At 51.6% G+C, this 15,060-nt stretch overlaps 2 protein-coding genes across 4 annotated transcripts in view; one reads left to right on the top strand and one right to left on the bottom strand.

Annotated features, from left to right (window-relative positions):
* The window catches only part of PIGU (phosphatidylinositol glycan anchor biosynthesis class U), a 94,135-nt gene extending 81,818 nt beyond the window's left edge, over positions 1 to 12,317 (top strand). For all 3 annotated transcript variants that reach the window (XM_004430501.3, XM_087445373.1, XM_087445374.1), the window contains one exon: positions 11,883 to 12,317. In XM_004430501.3, coding sequence (XP_004430558.1) covers positions 11,883 to 11,996 — 114 coding nt within the window. In that variant the 3' untranslated portion in view covers positions 11,997 to 12,317. The remainder of the gene's footprint in view (positions 1 to 11,882) is intronic.
* A 197-nt stretch (positions 12,318 to 12,514) lies between these two features.
* Positions 12,515 to 14,089, bottom strand: MAP1LC3A (microtubule associated protein 1 light chain 3 alpha). The gene is made up of 5 exons (XM_014787531.2): positions 13,871 to 14,089; positions 13,556 to 13,611; positions 13,369 to 13,475; positions 12,943 to 13,112; positions 12,515 to 12,682 (listed from the first exon to the last, which is right to left on the bottom strand). Exons 1-4 carry the CDS (start codon positions 13,908 to 13,910, stop codon positions 12,950 to 12,952), a joined length of 366 nt encoding a protein of 121 aa, XP_014643017.1. The 5' UTR covers positions 13,911 to 14,089; the 3' UTR covers positions 12,515 to 12,682; positions 12,943 to 12,949.
* Between the last annotated feature and the right edge of the window lie 971 nt (positions 14,090 to 15,060).

A 15,060-nucleotide genomic window follows, 5' to 3' on the forward strand; every position in this document is an offset into this window, starting at 1 on the left:
TGGTATTTCCTGCAGGGACATTTCTGGACAATTAATGTCCAGCCCAGCTATTTATCTTCGTTCTGTGATCAGCAGTAAGCGAGACACAGGACCCTGTAGCCTGTGTGGGACCAGGCCAGAGGGTCTATTCACTAACCACACAGAGGTTATTGATGGTAGATGCTCAGCACCTCCTCCCTATGTTCCATGCAAACAAACCTGGAGGATTCAACTTACTATCTTGAAGGGATCCAAAAGATTGTTCTGGTTCTTCTCTATTGCTGAAATCCCCTTACTTTTCCTTTGAAAGTGATGACTGGCATGTGAGGGCATTGGGCTTGCCCTGGGCCTCTGAGGAGGTTGGTGAGCTCCACTGAATAGTCCACAGCCTGTTGTCAGGTCATGAGTGCCAAGTGTGGGTCAGGAGTACAATTGCAGTGATTATGAAGCATTCATGGAACTTGCCAGATAACAGGTTTTTTTATGTGGCTGCCTTTATGAGAGAAGGATCTCTGTAAATGGCGTGGGAGATGTTTGCAAATGATCAGGTGCCATCTAAGGCAGGAAAAACTGAATTGTTGGGAAAAGGAGAAGGGGCTGGGAGTGGGAACCAAAGGCCAAGTAGAGGGAGTGTGTTAGTGGCTGAGCTGTAGAGAAGAACCAGGCTGAACTCTTGGCATTGTCTTTTACCTTTTCCCCTCCTGAGGAAACTCACCCGGAGCTAACATCTGTTGCCAATCTTCCTCTTTTTGCTTGAGGAAGAGTCACCCTGAGCTAACACCTGTGCCAATCTTCCTCTATTTTGTATGTGTGTCGCCACCATAGTATGGCCACCGATGAGTAGTATAGGTCCGTGCCTGGGAACCGAACCCGGGCCACTGAAGTAGAGCACACCAAACTTAATCACTAGGCCACGGGCCAGCCCCAACCTTTTTTAAATTGCTTTTTAAAATGTACTTTGTGTGTGTGTGTGTGTGTGTGTGTGTGTGTGTGTGTGTGTGTGTGTGAGGAAGATTAGCCCTGAGCTAACACCTGTTGCCAATCCTCCTCTTTTTGCTGAGGAAGATTAGCCCTGGGCTAACATCCGTGCCCATCTTCCTCTACTTTATATATGGGATGCCCTCACAGCGTGGCTTGATAAGTGGTGTGTAGGTCTGCGCCTAGGATCCGAACCTGCGAACCCCAGGCCGCAGAAGTGGAGCACATGAACTTAACCACAACGCTACTGGGCCGGCTCCTAAAATGTATATTTAATCATACAAGTAGTACATGAATTCATTGTTGCTGGGGAAAAGAAGTCAAACAAAATACAGTCATAAGGAATGAAAAGCAAAGCTCGACCTGGGCCCCCATCCCTTCCCACCCAGTGCAGATGTGGTCGTTAGGATCAGTTTGGTGTATGTCTTTGCAGACTTCCTCTGTGCATTTACATGTGCACACATAAAGAGTTTTTCTGTTTATATAAAGAAATGACAATCTACTCTGCTGTTTTTCACTTAATGATCTCATCTTGAGATCATTTTTTTCCCAAATGTTCATTATTTTTCTTTTTTTCAAAAGCTTTTTTTTTTTTTGGAGGAAGGTTGGCCCTGAGCTAACATCTATTGCCAATCTGCCTCCTTTTTTCCCTTTTTCTCCCCAAAGCCCAGTAGATAGTTGTATGTCATAGTTGCACATCCTTCTAGTTGCTCTATGTGGGACGCTGCCTCAGTGTGGCTTGATGAGCGGTGCGTAGGTCTGCACCCAGGATCCCAACCGGCGAACCCTGGGCTGCCGAAGCAGAACGCACGAATTTAACCACTACGCCACTGGGCTGGCCCCTTCAGATTATTTTTTTAATAGCTCTGATATCCCATGGTAGGATGATGTACTGTGATTTATTTGACTAGGTAGGCCCTCACTGATGGACATTAAGGTTGCTTCTGGTTGTTTTGCTGTTATAAATGGGAGAGCCTTGCGTATCCCTCCACATGCTCTTGTACACACATGCCAGTATTTTCTTAGGACAGATTTCAGGTGGTGGGATTTGCCAGGTCAGAGGGCATAGGCATGTACATTTTGGCAGATCTTGCCAAGTTGCCCTTCAGACAGGTCATACCAGCCTCCAGGCCTCCCAGCAGTGGTCCAAGTGCCCGTAAGCTGGCAGCTTGTTTAGGCATCCAGCACGCCTGTGTCATCGGCCTCCTTGGGTCTCGGCTCTGTGGCTCTGAGCCAGAGACAACTCTTTTGGGTCAAATGCTTCCTGGGACTGCTGGCTTTGGACTTTGTGGCTGCCGCCACCAGATTACTAAAGGGATGTGTCGTGGGGGGGGCATTTACTCACCAAGGTGGTCACTCAATTCATGTCACTATGCTGGAGCGTTGACTGAGATAGAAGAGTGCCCCTTCTCACGAGGGTTATACTGCCCCTGCCCTTGCACCTGTTGGGAACCAGAGTGCCAATATGAGACATTTAGAATTTGAGGAAGAGTTAAATGTCACCTCCTCAAAGAGGCCTTCCACGAGATTCCCCTGCCCCCACTGTCCCTTTCTTATCCCTGTTTGTTTTCTTCATAGCACTTACCCAATTTGTAACTTTATATTGTTTACTTTTCTCTTTGCCTCCCCCATTAGCCTGTGAGCTTCATGAAGGCAGAGATCTTCCTGTCCTACCCGCTGCAAGGTCCCTGACTGCTAGATCTGTGCTTGGCCAGAGCAGTTGTTTAGCAAATATTTGTTGAATGAATGAATGAACCAAAGATAGCCGGGGAGAACATCATGTGATTAATGGCCAGATGTGCAGAGTAACCGCTGGAGGAATCTAGAGGGAACGAGGTCACCTTGCCTGTTGTGAGTGATCAGGAACAGCCCTAGGGAATGAGGAGTAGGAGCTGGGCCTTTCAGACTCAGAGAGTGAGAGGGGAAGGGGTCTAGGAGGTGGGCGGATGGGGGCCAAGTCACCCCTACTGGCTAAGTTCAGTGGGTGACAGCGCTGTCCTCAGCCCTTCTCCAGCTTTTTCAGAACCTGGTCTCCATGGCTAGTGAAGCCCTACATGTCCTCCACAGCCCAAGCCAGCCCCTGCTTCTGTCTGACCTATGGTCAGCACTTCCATTGAGATGTATGGCATTCCGGAAGTGTCCTCAGCCCCACAGCTAGCTCTTCTCAGCTCTTCTAGCTGGGATGGTGCCTTATAGTTACCTGGTCTTCATTCTCCCCTCCCTGGGCAAGACAGATCAGAGCTGTCCTGGGAACCAGATGAGTACAGATTTTCAGCAGGTGTCCAGAGCTGGGCCCATCATTGCTGAATCAGGAGCTGAATGTAGAGAACAGCTTGACCTGTAGATTCTAAGTCCTGCTCTGTTTAAGTTGGGCAATGCCATACCTTATTACAGAACAAATTATTGGTAGATTATTAGTTACACCAGCAGGTAAACCAGTGACTTAGGCCCCATCCTTTCCCCTGGGGCTATTAAGTATTTTTCAGCATGTGGCACGGATCATTTGCTAATTATAATTATGCCTCAGAGTCAGTAACCAGGAAATGAAAACAGTAAGCCATCCATAGGTGCAAGAGGTGTGTGTGTGTCACACACACATGTGGGAGAGAGAAGGAAGGATTGAGATTGGTTGATTGAGGTCCTCCACTTCCTCACTGTGTGACCTTCAGCAAGTGATTGAACTTCTCTGGGTTGCAGTTCTCTTGAAAATGGTGATGATGACCCCACCTCCTAGAGTGTTGAGACGATTGGACGTCATGTGTGGGTCCTGTTGCCATTATTCAGATGTTGACATGGGAAACAGCACGAGCAACATGCTCTTCAAATACCCAGAGCAAATTCCCAGGGAAACATTCAGTCCCGGAAACCAAGGGAAAGAGAACAATCCCACTCCTCTTTTTTTTTTAACCATTTTTCTTCTGCAAGTCAGTGACCAGCAGAAGAAAAATGGTCATCAAGGATTACATATAAACAAAAAGGAATGGGTTTAAATTTAGCTTTTTTAAAGAGTAAGGTAAGATGTCCCACTCACCCTCATTCAACTTAAAAACAGGGAACATAAGGAAATCTTTCCCTAAAATGATAATTAATAGTGGCTCATGTTTAAAGAGAGCTTTCTAGGGGCCAGGCCCATATGATCCCTTTAATCTTCTGGATCATGTGCTTGTACAGTAGCCTTCTGGACCTTTCCCTGTGCATTTACATTTACTCGTATGCTCATGGAGAAAGAGTTTTATTTGTGTGTGTTTTATTGTTGGCATCACAATGAATGTATGACTTTTTTTTCTTTTTAATAAAACATCTTGATGATCTTTCCTTGTTGGTACATGAGAGAGGAAGCTCCTCATTGTTTGAGTCCCACATGTGTGGACTCACCACACTTGATGTAACTACTCCCCCACTGACAGCCCTTTAAGATGTTTTCCTCTTTTTTTTTTTATTATGATAAAGAATTCACTTATGGGCCGGCCCCGTGGCTTAGCGGTTAAGTGCGCGCGCTCTGATGCTGGCGGCCCGGGTTCGGATCCCGGGAGCGCCCCGAGGCACCACTTCTCCGTCCAACGCGAGGCCGAGTCCCACGTACAGCAACTAGAAGGATGTGAACCTATGACGTACAACTATCTACTGGGGCTTTGGGGGGAAAAACTGAATAAATAAAATCTTTAAAAAAAAAAAAAAAAAAAAAAGAATTCACTTAATCCTCATGACAGCCTTTGATGGGGGCACTATTATTATCATCTCGTGATAGAATGAGGAGGCTGAGCCTTGGAAGTCACAAAGCTCCGCAGGGGTCTATTTGTCCATGCTCTTGTTTATCATGTCCTCTCAAGAGACTGTGGGTTCCATTAGAGAAGCCCCAGGTCTGTCTTGTCCACGACCGTAGCCCCAGCACCAAGAAGAATATTCAGTGACTGTTTATTGATGAATAAATGAAATGAGCTGGGATCAGAAACCACATCTTACGCCCAGTGATCTCACATAATCTTGTACACCCTGACCTCCCAGTTCCAGTCCCTGCTTTGGTCAGAGCTGGGCCTGGGGCAGGTCCTGCTGGATTCCCATGGGTCAGAGCCAGAGCCGCCTTCCCCTCTCACCCCCGTGGCTGGCCCCGAGAGCCCCATTCCTGCTCTGTGTCTGTGTCCAAAACAGATTCCCTGGAGGCCCTCCCTCTGCCCTCCCCAGCAGGGTCTGGAACACTCCACAAGCTGCTGCCTCCTCGCAGCTTGTGGGGGGCCAGCCCCAACTCCCCTCCTTGTGCTGCAGACTCGGTAGACCCTGGGCTGGCCCTGCTTTGGCCATTCTGCTTTCTGTCTCCAGGGAGGCCTGGAGCCCTGGGGTCTGGGCACCAACCCTCTGGCATGTTGGGCCTTGCTCAGGACTTGCTTATTCATTCCAGCACTATTGAAACCACAGTCCTGTCTCCTGAAATTGCCTCTCAAATGGCCTGGTGTGTCATTCTGGGGAATGGGACCAGGGAGGAAATGTTTGGGGACATGTTGGGCAGATCATCAGTGGTTGAGAGGTGTGAAGCCCACATTTGTGGACGGATGGGGGCCCATTTCAGGTTTATTCCAGGGTTGTGTGTGGCACTGGCTGCAAAGTCCTGGGTCTGTGTGTGGGAAGGTTTGTTCCTCCTGACATGAGGTGCCTGTGGCCCAGGCTGGAGCCCTTGTCCTTGTCCAACTGGGTGTGCATATTTACTTTGCTTTCCTCAACCGGTGGCATTTTGTCAAGGTCTTAGTTCATTCCTTTGTCTCTCCTATCCTCAGACCTTTAGCTCAGTGCTTAGCATCCCAAGGCCTTCCTAGGCCCTTCCCTTCCCCCTCTTCTCTACTCTCCTCTCCCTATAACCAGAGTGACAAGAAAACCCAGGCTAAATACAGGGGGGCAAGGCCAGCAGGAAGGCCTAGGCTTTGGAGGCTCAAACTCTGCAGTGACTCCCAGCCCCCTGTGTCCTGGCTCACTGGCCTTAGGCAAGTCACATAACTCCTCGGGCCTAATTTATTTATTTGCAAATATTAATTAGGTGCCTGCTGTGTGCCAGGCACTGTGCTAGGGGTGAATGAGACACAGCCCTGCTTCCAAGGAGCCCACATTCTGTGGGAGAGAAGGAAGGAAACGGGTAGGGCCCAGGCAGCGTGGTGGTGCTGTGAACGGGGTAAACGTGGGAGCTTCTGAGGGAGGCAGCCTCTAAGTGGAGTCTGGAGGGATGTAGGGTCTAACAGGGTTCTTGGTGGTGAGACCTGGGGGTGAGAGAGAGCGAGGGAGTGACTGTGGAAGGTCATTCTGTAGGACTGGCACATGCCACCTGATAGGGAATGAGGCCATTTCAGGACAATGGTGGTCAGAGCCACGTGGCCTACATGGGCCTTGTTATGCTGAGGACCAGGCTGAGCTTTGGTTTTAAGCTTAGGACAACTGTGATCAGATGCACGCTCTGAAAACCTCACTCTTCCAGGAAGGCAAGAGGTGAGGGCTGTGAGCACCAGGGAGGAGGCTGTTTAAACCTGGCAAGAGGGGTGGCAGCCTCAGTCTCCTCAGCCTAGAAGGATGGTTGTGAGGACTCAGTATGGAGTTGGGTGAGGAAAGCTTTTGTGAATTGAAAAGTGCCACGTAGATGATCATTGCCATCCTAGCTGGCTTTGATCTTACCTTGTGACTGTCCAGACCCCGAGATGGAGGTCCAGTGATTTCTCTGTTGTTTTACCTCTTAGAGCTGGAGGCTGGAGCTCTGTTTCTCAACCATCTCCTCCCATGTGGTGTCCATTCAGCCTGTGAGTTTGGCACGCCAAAGCCCCATCCAGCTCCACAAGCCAGCTGTCAGTCCCTCTTGCTCCCAGTTTCCTCATCCCCAGGCAGCGTGGGCAGAGGATGCTGTACTTTGCCAGTGGTGACTACCCATGAGTTCCCCCAAGTGCGAGCTGGCTGTCAAGTATCAGCGTCTCCAACACGAGCAAGAGACCTGGGGAACTGGGACATGCCTGGGGTGACAGCACCTGTTTCTCCAGGAATCTGCTGCCCGGGGCCCAGTGTTGGCTGCGTCTGCTATCCTGAGCCCCACAGCTTCTAGACGCACTGAATTAATGGCCTCCACTGGCTCGGAGGCATGAGACACTTGTTTTGCCTTTTCCCAGAAAACTCTCTCTCATCTTGGCTAAGGGATAGAGCTGTGAACTGGGGAGCACAGCCTCGACAGGAGTGTTAGTATATATGTAGTGTTAGCAGGGGTCCATAGCAGGACTCAGCACGTGTGAGTGCAGTCCCTTGCACCTGCCCCACCCAAGCATCCTTAACTTAGAGGGGTTGTGGGGTGATAGGAAGAACTGGGGTTCGGGCTTCAGACAGGCAGAACGAGTACTGCAGCCTAAACGCTCCCCTTATTCCCATATGACCCTACGCAAGACCCTTAACCTCTGTGTTTGCTTTGTCTCTAAGTGGGGTTTATAAGCTCTACCCCAGGGTGTTGTGAAGATTCAGTGCTTTTTGTTAAAGGGCCTGGCCCAGGGCAGATATGCAGATGTTGTTTTCTCTGTCTCTCTTCTATCCCACCCTGTAATGGAGCATGTTCTGACTGTTTCATTCCACTTCTGATCTACCCATCTCTGTCCCTGGCACCCTTTTATCAGCTGCCCCATTAAATCTTCATCTGGCCCAAAGGGGAGTCCTGGAGCCCTCTGGCTGCCAGTGAGAGGAATGTGGTCTGACTGAGCCCTCACTGGGGCAGTGCCAAGGGGGTGGGGACTAGCAAACTACTCCCAGAGCACCAGCCTTGTGCTGGGTCTGGGGCCACAGAGCTGGAGCAGCTGTCACCCCATGTGGTAGAGAGACCAACAGGAAATAACTTTACTTCAGAGGCCATATAACTGACTGTCGGGGGTCAGGAGGGATGAGGGAGGCCTCCCAGCAAGAGATGGCAGTGGGAGGGAGAAGAGGGAGCTGAGTCGGAAGTCTGAGGAGGGGAATTGGCAGGACTTGATGGTTGATGACAGGAGAGAGGCCGAGGGGCTCAGCCATAGTTGGTGAGGGCAGCTTTAAAGAATGGGCTGCTCCAGATGTTGGCTCAGGGTGAATCTTCCTCAAGCAAAAAGAGGAAGATTGGCAACAGATGTTAGCTCAGGGCAAATCTTCTTCAGCCAAAAAAAAAAAAAGGGCTGCTCTTCAGGTCTCTGAAAGCAGAGAAGGACAGAGCAAGGACTAGGGGAGCCACCATTGTCAATAATAAATTAGAATTTATCACTCATTTTACAGATAAGGAAAATGTGGCTTAGGGAAGGGGAAGTGACTTACACAGGGTCACACAGCCACTAACTCGCCCATGCTGTTTCCACTACCTCTTGCCCAACTTCCCCTGCCTAGACTGGGCAAAGGGTTCTGGGTCTGCAGTTGCTGTGTTGGCTAAATCCCAGGACCTCTGGGGAATCCCTTCTCCTCAGCCCAAATGGAAAGCCTCAAGGTCAGAAGAGGTTGTCTCAGCCAGCCTGAAACCAGCTAGGGGCTTCCCTCTGAAAGAGCCATGCCTCCGGGCCAGCCTGGTGTCCATGAGATGCCCTCTCCCTGGGGGCAGGGGCAGTTCACCCACTCAGGACTAGTGACCTTCAGTTCCAGACGGACCAAGCCAGCACATAGGGCTCTTTCCCTCCACACCACTCTCCCCTGACACTTCATTATGAAAATTTTCACAGACAGCAAAATTGAAAGCTTTAACGTTGAACACCCATATACTTAGCACCTAGACTCTACCATTAACTTTTTACTGTACTTGTGTGATCACAAATTATCCCTCCCCCATACATTTTTTTAATGTATTTCAGAGTGAAGTGCAGACATCAGTATATTTCCTGCTAAATATTTCAGCATGTGTACCATTAACCAGAGCTCAATACTTATTTACATTTTTCTTATGTGAAATTTACGTGCAATGAAAAATACAAATCTTACATGTACATTTCCCAAAGCTTCCTTTCACTCAGCAAAATATTTTTGAGGTTCATCCATGTTGCTTATAATAATAGTGTGTTGCTTTTTAAAATAAATTTTAAATTTTGGAATAATTTTAGATAGTACAGAGAGTTCCCGTATGCCCCACACCCAGTTTCCCAAATTGTTAACATCTTATATTACCATGGTACCGTTTGTCAAAACCAAGAAACTGACCTTGGTACGTTACTGTTAAGTAAACTCCAGATTTAATGTGGATTTCATGGTTTTCCCTATAATGTCCTCTTGCCCTTTCAGGATCCAGTCCAGGGCACCATATTACATTTAGTTGTCTTGTCTCCCCTGTGTCCTCTGCTTGCTTTCTCAGTCTTCCTAATTTCTCATGGCCTGGACAGTCTTGAGGAGCACTGGCCAGGTGTCCTGTAGAGTGTCCCTATTTTGGGTTTGTCTGATGTTTTTCTCATCATGAGCCTGGGTTTTGGGGTTTTGGAACGCTCAGGCAGTACATGCTAGTTAGCCACATGATTTGATGCTAATGTTACCCTTCATCTCGTTAAGATAGTGTTTGCCGGGCTTCTCCAGTGTAGAGTTACGATTTTCTCTTTCTCTGCTCAGTTGGAAGTGAGTCCCTAAGTCTAGCCCGGGGCAGGAGGTGGGGAGCAGGCAAGAATTAAGCTCCACGTCCTAGAGGGGATTATTTACATATATTATTTGGAATTCTTCTGTAAGGATTCCAAAAGGAATTCTCCCCCATTTATTTATTTAATCATTTATTGGCTGATTGTTTTTAATTGGATTTTCTTTCATCAATGTAATATATGTACATAATTTACAAAGTTAAGGCTTATAAAGAAAAAGAATAGCTCCCTAAAGTCTTATTGTTCTGGTACTTCTAAATAACATGCTTACTCTACTATTTGATTTTTTTCCCTTGTATATTAGATTGAACCATATGAAATTGTCAATACTCAACGATTTTTGATCTGCAAAAATGGCAATTTCATACGGTTCAACCTAATACCTAGTATTTTGACTTCCTACTACTTGTCCAGCTGATTGTGTGTGACATGGGAGTTGGCTCATTTTATTTTGTTGTGAATTGTGGCTTTGCACCTGGTCCTCATCTGACGCAGCTCAGGGATCTGCCCCCACTAGCTCAGCCATGGCTCCAGGCTCCCCCTCCCAAGACCCGGCACCTTGGGTGCAGGTGAGAAAGGGGCTGCAGGGTGTAAGGTCAACCTTTGCTGTGATAACTGCCTTCCATGGGCAGCTGTGGGGCAGGTCCTCAGGGGCTCCCTGGGCTCTGTCTGTTCTACTGATACCCTCATCGACCAAGTTCTGTGCCCACTGGCAGACTGGGCCCCTAATGCATGGCCTTGCAGGATCATGGCCGCTAGTCCAGCTCTCCCAGTATAGCCTTAGACCAACTATTGAACTCCTTGCACCTCAATTTCCTCATCTGTAAGGTGGGGACCATCGAGCCTTCCAGATGGACTCTTGTGGTGCCGTTGTCCAGAGGCCATCACTGGTGTTGGTCCTGAGCTCCTCCTCCAGGCTACTCTGTGCTCTCCTTCTCCTACCCGTGGTGTGAGAGAGGCTACCCAGGACAGAGTTTTGAGAGTTGAGATCCCAGGCTCAGCTCCAAGACCCTAGCCAGGTGTTCCCCCTGCTCTGGGCTTCTGTCTCCCAACTGTGCTAAGAGGTGATTAGTGATGATAGTCTGAGAGGCCTCTAAGTGCCTGAGAGCTGGTGGTGTCTGCAGTGGTGAGCCCCTCTCCCCTCATCCGTCAGTGGGGCTGGGCCATAACCTGTCCTGCTGCAGGCACTGGATGGAGGTCTTGGGAGTTTGGGATGAATGGGATTTTAAGACTGCAGGTCCATCGTGCAGGGGACCTTGGCATATCCCTGTTACCCTCTGGGCCTCAGTGAGAGGGATGGTGTGCTGAGCTTCTAGGGTCCCTTTGATTCTGTGGCCCAGACGGGAAAAACAGACTGAGCTGGGCATAGATACCATAGTGGCAGAACCACTCAGGGACCCTGCCCAGTCCAGGGGAGGAGCCACAGTCATCAGGCAGTCACACAGATGAATGTAAGACTGCAATTTGGATGAGTTTGTGCTACCAAATAGAGGTTAATGGGGCCAAGACCCAATCTGGGGGGTAAGGGAGGGCTTCTCTGAGGAAATTATCCTTCCTGAGACCTGAATGGCAAGCAAGTGTTGACTAGATGAAAGGGGAGAGAACATCCCAGGCAGAGGAAACAGCAAAGATCCTGCAGCGGGAGGGAAGAGGCCAGTGTGGCTAGAGCCCAGTGAGGTGGAGCAGGGGAGAGGGCAGTGCATGTACATGGGCAGGGCCCAGGTGCAAGGCCTGGGAGTCTCAGGGAGTTTGATCTTCACCCTAAGAGCCATAGGAAGGCTTTAGAAGACTTTGAACAGGAAAGTAACATGACCACATTTGTTTGAAAAGGTCTGTGGCTGCTGGGGAAAACACTGGGATGAGGGGTGAGAGCAGGGAGCCCAGAGAAGAGACTGCTGTTGTTTAGATGACAGTGGCTTTGTCCATGGTGGTAGCTGTGGGGACGGGTAGAAATAGGTGGATTTGAGAGTTTGGGGGTAGAACTGACAGGACTTGGTCGCTTTGTGTGTGGGAGAAATGTCAGTTGATTCTGTGGCCTGAACACCTGGATAGAAGATGGGGGCACAGGTTTCCAGTGGGAGAAGCAGGTTTGACAGGACCTTGTTGGGGTGGAGGGGCACCGGTCTGGAGTTCAGAGGCCAGGGCTTGGGATGGCGTTGTGGACCATGGTAGGGGAGGGAGGGCAATACAGGCAACTTCTGAGGTGCTAGTGAGACCTTGCAGGGTCAAGTGTAGGCCCTGACGTGAGAGTCCCTGGGCAGGGTTTCCCCAACACCTGCCTGTGCCCTCAGGGACCCAAGGTTCAGGGAGAGTACCTCAAAGCTTCTCACACCCTCTCTCTCCATGCAGATCCTGCTCATTTCTGATTACTTCTACGCCTTCCTGCGGCGGGAGTACTACCTCACACATGGTCTCTACTTGACGGCCAAGGACGGCACGGAGGCCATGCTTGTGCTCAAGTAGGCCTGGCTGGGCCAGGCCTGTACGGATTTCAGGGGGTGAAAAGGCCAGAAGCTGGGCCAAGCCCTCTAGCCAGAGTTGCCATCAGGCGAGTCCTCGGGCAGATGAGGTTCGAGTCCAGGGTCACGAATCTCCGGCACCAGAGGGGAGCCAAGGGTGGCATCAAGGCCTGTGGAGAGTAGCCAGGAGCACCTCCACTTGGACCCCCACTTTGTGACTCTGCACACCAAGGAGCCCCTCACAGGCAGGAAAAGGGAAGAAGAAGGTGAGCAGGGTTTGTTAAGTTGTGGCTACTTAATAAATGTTTTTTGTTATGAAAAAGTCTACTGTGGGACCACACTGTACCATGGAAGGGCTGGGCTTGGCTGCTAATACTGCTATGGTACACTACACACTGGTGTGGGTTTCCAGGATGAGCCCTAAGTCCACAGAACACAGGTCTATGCACTGGCGAGCTGAGAATGGTGTGGGACAGCCCCATCAGCAGCCCTCCCCATTCCCCAAGCAGCTGGAGGCAAAGGGCCAGGCAGGCCTGAGCAATCTTTATTCTGCAGAGGGACAATGACCACAGATCCATACACCATGTCAAGACTGGGTGAGCCAGGGGCCAGTCCTTCAAGGGTGGGCGGGTCCAGGCAGGGGGCAGCGCCTCAGGCAGGGGAGGGACAGATGGGCAGACAGGCAGGGGCCTAAAAAAAAACAAATCACACAGTAGGGGTGCCGGGGGTTGCTCCCCACCCTCCCCCATCCCAGCCAGCACCCAGAGGGGCAACCCTAACATGACTGGCCCAGGATCCACCCAGGGGCAGAGTAGGCATGGTTGGTGCTCCTGGCTAGGAGGCGCATCCCTGCCCAGCCCACCAGGGGCAGAGGCAGCTCACTTCAGGAGCCAGGAGCTACCTGGGCAGAGCCTGACAGGGCCCCCTACTCCCAGGCCAACCCCCCCTACTGCGAGCTCAGAAGCCGAAGGTTTCCTGGGAGGCGTAGACCATGTAGAGGAAGCCGTCATCATCCTTCTCCTGCTCATAGATGTCGGCGATGGGTGTGGACACGCTCACCATGCTGTGCTGGTTCACCAGCAGGAAGAAGGCCTGCGTGGGGTTCAGCTGCAGGCGGCGCCTGAGGTGGGCAGGAGGGCATGCCGACTGTGAGCAACCTGGCTGCTGGGCAGGTGTAGCCCTGACCCCCCCTCCCCAAAATGATTCCGAGTCTCTGCTTCACACCCATCCCAGCCCCTTCTAAAGGTTCTTATCTCTGACACTGACAGTGACCCCAGCCTTGACCTTGACCTTTCCCAACCTTCTCAGAAGGACCCAGCCCCCCGCCCGACCCCAGCAGGACCCAAGTCCCCCTCTGACAGCTGTTGCCCGCGCACCGGATGATCTTGACCAACTCGCTCATGTTGACATGGTCCGGGACCAGGAACTTGGTCTTGTCCAGGACAGGCAGCTGCTTCTCACCCTTATAGCGCTCGATGATCACCTGGGAGCAGGGTGGGGCGGGACGCGTGAGCCTGAGGCGGGGCGCGGGGCCTGGGGATGGGAGGGGGCGGCGGGACTCACCGGGATCTTGCTGGGGTGCTGGTCGCGGATCTGCTGCACCTCCTTACAGCGGTCGGCTGCAGACAGCGGTTGGGCGGTGAGGCCCCGCCCCGCCTCCCCACAGCCCCCGCCCCCCGGGCCGTCGGCCCCCCAGCCCCAGCACAGGACGGGGTTGGGAGGCGGAGGCCCCGGCCCAGGCCCGAGCCTGCGTCCCAGCCCAGGGGGCGGCCGGAGCCTGACGTCACGGGGCTGACGTCACCTACGGCAGTCGGGTCGGTCGCACCCCCCCCCCCAGCGCCCCCACCCCTCGCTCGCAGATCGCCCGCCGGGCCTCACCGAAGCTCCGCCGTTGCTTGAAAGGCCGGTCCGAGGGCATCGCGCGGGCCCGGCGGGGCGCGCAGGCCGAGGCTCCGGGGTGCGCGGCGCGGGGATGTGGCTGCGGTTCGGGGGCTCCGCGGGCTCCGCGCCTCGCACTCAAGGGCTCCGGGCTCGCGCTGAGCCCGGCGGTGGCGGCTCGGGGAGGTAACTCGCCCGGGTGACGTCAGGTCACAACATTCCTTAAAGGAGAGGCCGGCGCGCCGCTCCCATTGGGCCGACGCAAAACCCGCCCGCCCGGACCGTGATGTCACGGCGCAGAGAGCCTGGATTCTCGACCCCGCGCCGCGAAGGGGCGGGGCCTTGCGGGCGTCACAATCTCGTGACGTCATGGCCTGCGCGTACCCTTCGTGCCCAGGTCGGGGCTGAGCGGAGGCTGCAAAGCCGGCGAGCTGTTGTGGGAACTCACTCGCAGCTCTGGCGGTGGGGTGAGTGCGGGCCGGGTTGCGGCTCAGCGTCCTTCTGTTGCCGCTGTCAGTAAATTCACCTGACAACGCACACTCGGAGTCTGTTCTAGGGACGGTAGGAGGCGCTGGGGATGACAGCGGTAAACCAAAAGACCTCCTCGCCTTCGTGGAGCTTATGGTTAGAAAAGGAAAAAGGTGCGGGTGGGAGGGGTTAAAACATGAAAGAGCAAGGCACTAAAAAGGAACACAGGTTTTAAAAAGAAACGTCCAGAATTGAAAACTAGAGCTATTGAAATTAAAGTCTCAAAGGATGAGGTAAAAAAGCAGATTAGACCCAGCAGAAGAGAAAATCACTGAGCTGGAGGATAGATCAGAAGCAATTAACCAGAGTAACAAGGTGATGAAACGTATGAGGGAGTGACAAGAATGGTAAAGTGAAAAGAACTCACAGGTCCAGTCAGAGTTCCAGAAGGAGAGAAAAGACAGACTGTGGGAGAGGCTGTTCCTGAAGAAGAGCTTCCAAATTGATTAAAGACCAGGATCTTCACATAAAATCCAGAGCAGGATAAACAAAAATAAAATCAGCATCTAGGCACTTTGTAGTGAAGTTACAGAACTCTAAAGAGAAGAAATTAGATGCAAAAATGGTGAGCAACTAAACTGATCAGTGGGTAAGGAGATCTAAACAAGCACTTCATTGAAACATGACTAGTGATGAAGATTTGTGGAGTACAAAACCAGGAG

This window comes from Ceratotherium simum, chromosome 21, assembly GCF_057802395.1.
Source record: "Ceratotherium simum simum isolate JZ-2026a chromosome 21, ASM5780239v1, whole genome shotgun sequence".
NCBI classification, from domain to species: Eukaryota; Metazoa; Chordata; class Mammalia; order Perissodactyla; family Rhinocerotidae; genus Ceratotherium; species Ceratotherium simum.